This window comes from Guillardia theta (assembly GCF_000315625.1).
Source record: "Guillardia theta CCMP2712 unplaced genomic scaffold GUITHscaffold_72, whole genome shotgun sequence".
Classification (NCBI taxonomy): domain Eukaryota; class Cryptophyceae; order Pyrenomonadales; family Geminigeraceae; genus Guillardia; species Guillardia theta.
Genome location: NW_005434602.1, coordinates 121,242 through 130,618, shown reverse-complemented (window position 1 = coordinate 130,618; position 9,377 = coordinate 121,242). Strand labels below are relative to the sequence as shown.

Genomic DNA, 9,377 nt, shown 5'->3' with positions numbered 1-9,377 from the left:
ATGGATGGATGGATGGATGGATGGATGGATGGATGGATGGATGGATGGATGGAGGGAGGGCGGGCGGGCGGGTGGGAGGGAGGGAGGGAAGGAGGGAGGGAGGGAGTCAAGTAGGCTGCTCCCATACCAGGAAGTCGGGGTCGAGCCGGATTGCGTTGTTCTTGCCAGCACCTGCTCGCACTCAGTCAGAAGTGAGAGGACGCGAGGACGAGGATGCGACCGATAGCGATGCCCTCGCCCCTCCTCGCCAGCTGGAAGTAGGAGTTCTTCCCGCTCCACCGGAAGACCCGCACGCTCTTGTCGCCCTTGCCGTTTTCTACCGTCCTGAAGACGAAACTCTCGCCTGTGCCGAAGAAGGTACTGCAGCAACAACTCGTCAGCCCCTCCCCCTCCTCCTCGTCTGCACCTCAACCCCCCTCCTTCCTTCTCCTCCTTCTCCTCCTCCTTACGAGTGGGCCTCCCATGGCGCGGAGCAGAAGGCTCCGAAAACAGCTCTCTTGCTGTCCCGCAGGAGCAGAAGCGTCGGAGCTCGCCTGTGGTTGAAGTGAGCCAAGGAGGACGGAGCCGAGGGAAGGGAGGAGGAGCGAGCCAACCAGCCTGTGCGGCGGAAAAAAGTCTCCAAGGAGATGCCATGGAGGGTGGTGGAGTAGAGGAGCTCCCAGGTCTGCGAGACGTCAGCAGGGCTCCTCCTCCTCCTCCTCCTCCTCCTCCTCCTCCTGTACACACATCGATGATGCGGAAGCGAATGGGAATGGAGGTTCTCAGGGCGATGATCTCTGCCTCCGAGGCAATCTGCCACCATGTCACTCCCTCCTCCTCTCAGCTCGTCCGAGATCACCATGGAGGCGGCCTCCATCGTGAACCCCTCCTCGTTGTGCCGCATCAACTTGGGCATCTCCTGCGTTCACAGGGTCACAGTGGAAGGTGGAGGGTGGGAGGGTTGGGAGTGAAGACCTCGCTGTGCTTGAGAATAGACGAGAAAGTCTGCGGGGCAACTATCAGGAAAGTCGTTTTTCTTCTCCACCACCACCACCTCCTCCTCCACCTCCTCCTCCTCCTCCTCAGCACCCGCACATCCTCCTCCTCCTCCTCCTGCTCCTTCTTCCTCCTCTCCCACCTGCGATCCGCTCGCGATGTTGCTCTGAAGTTTCTCAAGCGCCTGGCAGCAGAATCAGGAGGACAACGAGGATGCTCACCTCCTGCACCTCCATGGCGCCCTTGATCTCCTTGGAGATGGCAGGAACATGTTCCAGCTAACACGAGACAGCAAGTCAACGACGTCCTTTTAAGGACGAAGACGAGGACATGTCGGAGAGGAGGAGGAGGATGGGAAGTTCAAGGACATGTCGGATAGGAGGAGGAAGGGAAGTTCAAGGACATGTCGGAGAGGAGGAGGAGGAAGGGAAGTTCAAGGACATGTTGGAGAGGAGGAGGAGATGCGGTTGGCTCTACCTGTGGCTGGTCTATCAGGACGACTCGGCGGAACTCGATAGAAGATCCGCCATCCCATTCTGCTGGAGTTCAGACACAGAGAGGAGCGAAGAGTACAAGGACGACCTATCACGATCTGCTGATCGAGCTCCGAACTGTACCGTACAAGAAGTCAGAGGCAGGTAGGGGTGGAGGTGATGATGGTGGTGGTGTTGCAGATGTTGTCTTCATTATTGATGATGATGATGATGATGATGACGATGATGGAGATGATGATGATGATGATGATGATGATGATGATGGAGATGATGATGATGATGATGATGATGGAGATGATGATGATGATGATGATGATGATGGAGATGATGATGATGATGGAGATGATGATGATGATGGAGATGATGATGATGATGATGATGATGATGGAGATGATATTGACAATGATGATGACGGACAGTTGAATGAGACACAACAAACTTGACATCACCTTGCGGGAGGGTGACCAGCCCTCATGGTGACCTCAAACTTCACGATCTGTGCTGCGAGTGAGGGAGCACGAGGGCTGATGCAAGACGCTCCACCTTCTCAACTGGGATTCTGATCTGACATTTCTCTATCCCCACCATCCTTGCGTTCTTGTCGACTCTCAGAGGCTCGAGGACGACCTGATGGCAGAAGGAGGAGGTGTACATGTCACTTATCAACCAGCAAGTCTGTAAGCAGCACAAGACTCACCAGCGATGGCAGGACCATGCAGAAGCCGCGGACGGGACGTCCCGTCATGGCACCTCCTGTTAGCAAAGCGATCAGCGTGACTGAGACGAGGTCCAGCCGAGTCTAGCTCATTTGAACGAGGAGGAGGGGGAGGAGGAGGAGGAGGGGGAGGGAGGGAGGGGGAGGGAGGGGGAGGGAGGGAGGGGAGGGAGGGAGGATTCAGTGACCTAGATCCAACAGCAGCTCCTCCTGCTGCGAGTCTCCTTCATGTAGCAAAGTTGGAGCGTCCTCCTGCATCTTGTCTGACTTTTGGTTGGGACAGGGACAGAATTCACTTGCTCCTCCGAGCTGCCGAAAGGAGGGAAAGAGAAGATGATCGGGACGCTGTTGATGTTTGAGGTGACCGACGAATCCACTGGGAGAAGAAGATGAGAACAAGATCATGGTGAGGTGCATGCGAGGAGAGAAGAAGGAGACAGGAGGAAAGGAGGAGTTTCAGTCGAGCACGAGAGGGAGGGCGCCAAGGAAAGTGAGAAGGAGGGAGGGAGGGAGGGAGGGAGGGAGGGAGGGAGGGAGGGGAGGGGAGGGAAGTGAGGACAAGAAGACTAAGTGGAGGGGATAGTGCAGGTCAGAATGAGCAGCTGGTACCTTCGTCGCTGAAAAATTCCTCGAGGATTTCGCGAGGGTTGGGTGTCACTTTGAGTGTCGGTCGAGGCTGCGGCTTCACATGCTGATGTTCGTCTACGAGCACATATGAGGAGGAGGAGGAGGTTATGATGATGATGATGATGGAGATGATGGAGATGATAATGCTGATGCTGATGCTGATGCTGCTGCTGCTGCTGATGATGATGATGATGATGATGAGGAGGAGGAGGAAGAGGAGGAGATTCAGTACCTGCGGGAGGCAAGGCATCAAGAAGTCTCTGCAGGGTGTCATAACGAGGAGCAGAAGTCTTGTTCGATTCCTTGGATTGCACGTTGCATTCAAGGTCGTCAGTGAGGCAGGACTCGTCGCTCGCGATCAAGATGTCGATGGAGAAGTCCTGGGAGAGGAGGAGGAGGAGGAGGAGAAGTCAGAGCTGAAGGAGCAACGAATCCTTCACGCGCAGGAGGCGGAGATAGGAAGAATCGAAAGAGGACGAGGAAGTTTTTAACACACCTCGTCGAACCTCTTGTCATCTTTTCTGATCCCCAGCGCTGCGTGTGTTTCTTCACATCGCTTTCCTCCTCCTCCGTGACGACTCACATGATCGATCTAGCCGGATGAGACCAGCGGAGGTGATCGTTTCCTGTCGGGAGAGATCACGAATACGTTCATGGCAGGAAGGAGAGAGAGAGGGAGGGAGGGAGGGAGGAAGGGAGGGAAGGGAGGGAGGGAGGGAGTACCTGAGGATTCGATGTGGACTTGTGCTGGTGATAATGAAGCATAGCGGAATGAAAGGAGAACTGAGGGAATATCACCACCTCCTGCTCTCTCCCCTTCAATCCTCTCACCTCGAACAGCTTCTCATATTTGCTCTCCTCCTCCTCCAGACTCTCTCTGCAGTCTTCGTTTAGACTTGAACGTCTAAACTCATCCCATGCTGCTTTCCCTCTCCCGCTCCCTCGCTCCCTTGCTCCATCGCATTCCTCGTCCCCACCCCCTCACCTTCCCCCTCCTCCCCACCCCCCCGCTGCCTCGCTGCCTCGCTGCCTCGCTTCCACTTTTTCTGTTTCGGTTCACTTGCCTGTGGCTCATTCGCAGCACCACATCTCCCATCACCGCTGCAGCAGCTTGAGAGGATACACAGCCAGCAAGTCACTCCCTCCTCACCGGCATTGACGGGAAAGATAGCAGAGCAATCCTAGTCGAGCAAGATGAGAAGAGACAGAGGAAGGAGGCAGGAGGAGGCAGAAGGAGTCTCAGGTAGTGCAGGTGGCGAAGGAGCGAGTTGACAGAGGAGGAGGATGTGCTTGAGGGACCAGGGAGACCAGACCTCAACGCTGTACACACGGAGGGAGGAGGAGAGAGACTTGGAGGTCGACTGCCATTCGGAGGAGAAGATCATCCTCCCTGAGGTCACTGCGGGAGGGATAAGGGGTTCAGAAACAGCTCCATATCCCTCACCAGAATGCATGGAGATGACGGGGATACAACCAACTTCCCCCTGCCTTGCGATCTTGGGGATCCTTCACCGTCGAGGTCAGGCAAGCAGGAGGAGAGAGGTTGGAGCAAGTGACAACCCATGCATGACGATGCGCGTGACGTAGATGGGGGAGTCGTGCGGGATGCATCTGTCCGTTGAGAAGGGAGGAGGAGGAGAGGAGGAGAGGAAAAGGACGATATGGAGAGAGAGAGAGAGAGAGAGAGAGAGAGAGAGTGAGAGAGGAGGGAAGGGGAAAGGGGGAGAGAGAGGAGAAGGGAGCGAATCGTCAACCCACAGAAAAGAATTCTGACATGCTCACCTGGTCTTGATCAGAGTTTCAACATAGAACAAATAAGTGCGGTGAACCAAAGGAAGATCCTGAGTATCAACCCTCAGCTCCGTTCCTCTCCTTGCTCCCTCACTCCACCCCTTCCCCTTCCCTTTCTCAACTCCCCCCTTCTCTCCTCCTCCTCTCCCTCCTCACTTCGTATTTGAACTCAGCGCTCTCGGGATTTGAGAGGATGTCTTGAGCCGACAGGGTCGCCTCGATCTGCAACCTCATCAGCTGCGGGACGGGCTGGTCGTGACCGCAGCTTCCGCGCACCCGCTGACATGCCAGGTGGGCGAAAGCTTCTGCTGCATGCACAAACGACTTGGAGTAGAGCGAGTAAGCACAGCAGATGAGAGCGCTCCATGAAGAGACCTGTCAGTCACATGAGGAGAAGGAGGAGGAGAGAAGCAAGGAGGAGGAGGAGCGGTAGGGAGTGTGATGACTCAACCAGTTGCTCAGAGGAGGAGAGGACGACGGCGACGTTTCCAGTGTCGCACTCGATCCAGCCATGGATGGAATGGCAAACTTTCAGGATATCTTCCAGCGCTGGTGGGCTTGTCACGTAAGCCGCGATGTCCTGCCATGTTTGCAGTGAATGAACTTATCATCATCATCATCATCATCATCATCCATGATGAGGGAGTGCAACAAACTTTCGCTACCTGGACGTCGTTGTCGAAGTCTTCTGTGTCTTGGACGGGAAGCAGGCTCCACACCATGAACTTCCCCTTGTAGTTCTCCAGCAGATACTTGGAGGCATCCTTCTGCTTCTCGGCTTCGACTATCACCTCCAACAGGCTAGGCCCAACCTTCAACAGCGTCACCTCCTCCCCCCATGCTGAACCAGGCGCACCTCGACGCTCACAGCGGACGATGACGCCCAGAAGGCCTCCTGTATAGCCTTGAAGAGCTCCATCCCTCACTCGCAGACGCCGATCGCGATTCAGCAAGAGCGCATCGGAGACGCGAAACAACTGCGGGAAGGTTGCAAGAGATGTCATCTCATGGAAACAACGATGTCGGTTGAGCAGTGGAAAGGATTACAAGGGTAGCAAGAGACAAGCTTGTCAACGTCAAACTGAAGAGAACAAGGCTTCGTTATCAGCAAGAACTTCTCTTTCATTCACTCTGCTGTTATTTTCATGCGTGATTCGATATTCTTTCGATCCTGTGCTTTACAGCACATTTTGTTCTTCCCTGGCCTATCCCTCAGTCCTCTCTACATCATAGCATAAAATCTCAAATACGACTGTATCATCGCTTTGGCAACATCCTCGTCGCCTCTTACTGCATCCCAACTCGCTTCCTATTTACTTACACCCCCTCGTATTGTTTTCAGCTCATTCTTGCTTTCCCCTCTATCAAATCCTGCCCTTTTCTGTCCTGTTCCTTCCGTTGCCCCTACACTCTCCATTGATCTGCCGATGGTTCCCTTCTTCTGCTGTGATGAAACCTTCTCCTCCCTCCCCTCTTCTCCTCTCCCTCTCCTTCCCCTACATCCGTCCTCTCCATTTTCTTGGCATACAAACTATGAACCCTACCCTCTTTGCTTGCACTGGTCAAATACACCACCCCATCCCTAGGCGTATAACCCACCCTTCTTCAGAACAATGTTTGTTACACCCATTCAAAGTGGAAATTGTTTTCTAATAAGTACCGGTACTCAAATAAAATTTCTAGACACCACCCGTGATAAATTAACTGTACCCCCTGTATTCGTGATATATCCCTTACCACCCCAGCTTCGGCCCCCCTTCCTCTAATGAATTCATTGCAGCCGTTACACTTGCGGTACAGTTTGTAACGAGCGGCACAGCAGCCACGACCGTTAGACGGTTTCAAAAACCGTTTCCGGTTATAGGAGGCGGCAGCCGTTGGCAATGATACTCTGACAGTACGGGAAGGGGAGGAGGAGGAAGGGAGGAGAGGACGAGAGGAGTGGAGGGAGAGAAGCTGGAAGGAGAAGAGAGAGGCAGAGAGGTCTAGGACTGGGAATGAGAAGGGAGGAAAATGGCGAAGTTATCCGAAAACTGATTGAAACAGACCTCCCAAGGACTCTTGCTGAGTGAGTCAACAAGTTTTATGATAGAAAAAGTGCGTGGACAGAAGGAAACTCATAGCGTTGGGATAGACCTTATGTTCTCTGTCTCTTTTGCATGTCTTGAAAGTTGCGCTTGTTGATACAGCCTCAACACCGAGAGTTTCTGATGTATTCGACCAGGTACAAGATTAGGCATTGAATGTTGTGTCATCGAGACGGCTGCAAGCTACTCGATTCCTGAAGCCGCTGCGTTCTGTGTCGTCACGAGCTGGGCATTGAATCGCAGCGTTGATTAGTTCGTTGACGCGCATCGTTTGAAATGAAGCCCAGCGAACTTGTGGATCGTTGCATAGAATGCTACAAGTCGTTCCAGCCCAACAAGATGACGCTGGACTCGCACCTCGAGCTTTTCCTGGCTCAGATAGATTGCTCAGATGAAGGAGACGCAGTCTTCATCAGGCAGGTGGTGTACGGGTCCATGCGGTACAAGAAACTTATCAAGGTGTTGCTCACTGCCCTCTACTTCAAGCACGGAACAGAAGTGAGCAGAGAAGACTACAACCTCTACATGGTCTTCGCTTACATCACCCTGATCCGCCTTGAGGACATGAGCGTGCCCATCTTTCGACGGTTCGTCTTTGCGCAGGTGCGAACCCTGGAGTTTGCTTGCGAGGGAGTGCTGACGGTGGTTCCAGGATGCCCAGAAGATGTTCGTCTTCCTCTCCTTCCTCTTCAACGCGCAGACGCTCAACAAATGGATGAAGGAGGAGTGGTGCAGGCTTTACGACGAGCAGTTCGTGGAGGACGAGCTGATCGCAAAGCTGCTGAGGAATCTGCCGGAGGTGTCGGACATCATCGAGAGGCTGCGGGACCTCGCGTCGACCAAGGACGAGGATGACATCGGTGAGGGAGACAAGGTGAAGAGGCAGCTCCCGACCACCAAGGTAGAGCCCTTCAACCTCTCCAAGCCCCGGCCGAGAATGCTTCCAGAGCCGTTTGCTATCAAGCTTGAGAACCCATACAAGAAGCCGATCCCCGAGTCCGTGAAGAATCCAGATGGGGACGGGACGCTGAAGAAGGTGGAGGAGGCGAGAAAGAAGGCCCGGGAGGAGACGCTGTCGAAGCACTCAAAGTCCAAGGGGCCAGAGCTAGAGATTGAGAAGCTCTCGTCGAAGAAGGTGGTACGTGCGGGCAAGTACAAGGATGCTCTGGCTCAGGAACATGAGAAGCTGCTGGAAGAACAGACGAGATTCATTCCTCCTCAGCCCACAAACCCGCAGCCGGCTCTCAAGGCGGCCGAGAACTCCTCCATCCGGCTCAACACGGCGGCGGTACTGAGAGAAGACGCGCTGTTCCGGAAGAAGCAGCAGGAAGAAGCAGCGCTGATTAAGAAGTACGAGAGCGAATTGCGAGACGACAGCGAGTACTACGAGTGGCAGGCGAGGATGAGACAGGAGGACGAGCTGAGGCGGCTGCAAGAGATCGAGCAGCGGAGGGTCCAGATGATCCTGACCGACCAGAACGCCAAGGAAGCAAGGATTCAAAACGAGCGGGAGAATCAAAAGTGAGCCTCTCCTCGTGGGTTATGTGAAGTTCTGACGAGGGCTTGTAGGTTCGCTGCGGACATGCGGAAGGAGGCGGAGGCGTTCAGAGCGATGTCGAGGGCTGAGAGGGAGCAGCTGCTGCAGGAGAAGCGTTTGCTGGTAGACGACGTGAAGGCTGCAGAGAAGAACGTCAGACCTGCGATAGAGGCTGTGCTGGAAGCGAAGACGATGCTCGGCATCGAACTGCGAGAAGAGTCGAAGAGACTCGAGGAGGAGGCCAAGGCAAAGCGAGCCAAGGAGGAGGAGGAGAGGATGGAGATCGTGCGGCAGATCCGTGCTCTCGAGAGTGTGCCGGTGGACCGGACTGTACAGTTCGATCCGACGAGCGTGAGCGAGAGCTCGCGGCATGTGCTGGAGGCAATGTCGATGGCAGAGTTGTTGGAGCGACTGGAGATGGTGAAGCAGCAGGCGAAGGAGCAGGAGGAGGAGCGGAGGAAGGAAATCATCCTGACCAAGCAAGCGCGAGAAGAAGATCTCGTCACAAGAGTCAAGACGATCCATCAGGTCCGTGAGATCCGCAAGAAGGATGCCAAGGAGCAGCGGATGCGGAAGCTGAAGAAGGCAGAAGAGGAGAAGGAGCTGCGGCTGCGAGTGCGCAACGAAGCCCAATTGAAGCTGCAGGAGGAGATCGAGATGAAGAGGAAGGCGAGGATAGAGGAGGACGAGAAGCTGCGCAAGGAGATGGAGATGATCGAGATCAAGAAGCAGTTCCTCGCTGCCGGAGCTGCGCAGATGGAGGAGAAGAAGTTTCGCGACCTGGAGGCAGGAGCAGAGCGGAAGCTTCGGGACCGGCAGGCGCGGGAGAGGCTGGAGCATCAGGCATACCTGGCGTCCATGCAGGAGGAGGAGAAGAACCGCAAGAAGGTGCTGAAGCTGCGGGAGAAGACGAGGAAGGAGTTTGTGCGGGAGTACGACGAGAGGGTGAGGGAAGGCGTCGCTGCGATGGTGGATGCCTTAGCAACGACTCATGCGGAGAAGCGAAGGATTGTAGAGCAGACGAGAGACTTTGAGAGCACCCTCAAGGATAAGCAGGTACCTCCTCCTCCTCCTCCTGCTCCTCCTGCTCCTCCTGCTCCTCCTCCTCCTGCTCCTCCTGCTCCTCCTCCTCCTCCTCCTCCTCCTCCTCC

At 54.9% G+C, this 9,377-nt stretch overlaps 1 protein-coding gene across 1 annotated transcript in view; it reads left to right on the top strand.

Moving 5' to 3' along the window:
* Positions 1 to 6,965: 6,965 nt before the first annotated feature.
* Positions 6,966 to 9,377, top strand: part of GUITHDRAFT_164830 (hypothetical protein) — a gene marked incomplete at its 5' end in the record, with an annotated part of 3,806 nt that continues 1,394 nt past the window's right edge. Inside the window, 3 exons of the mRNA XM_005826726.1 lie at positions 6,966 to 7,292; positions 7,342 to 8,210; positions 8,259 to 9,282. Of these exons, the coding sequence (XP_005826783.1) occupies positions 6,966 to 7,292; positions 7,342 to 8,210; positions 8,259 to 9,282 (2,220 nt within the window). The remainder of the gene's footprint in view (positions 7,293 to 7,341; positions 8,211 to 8,258; positions 9,283 to 9,377) is intronic.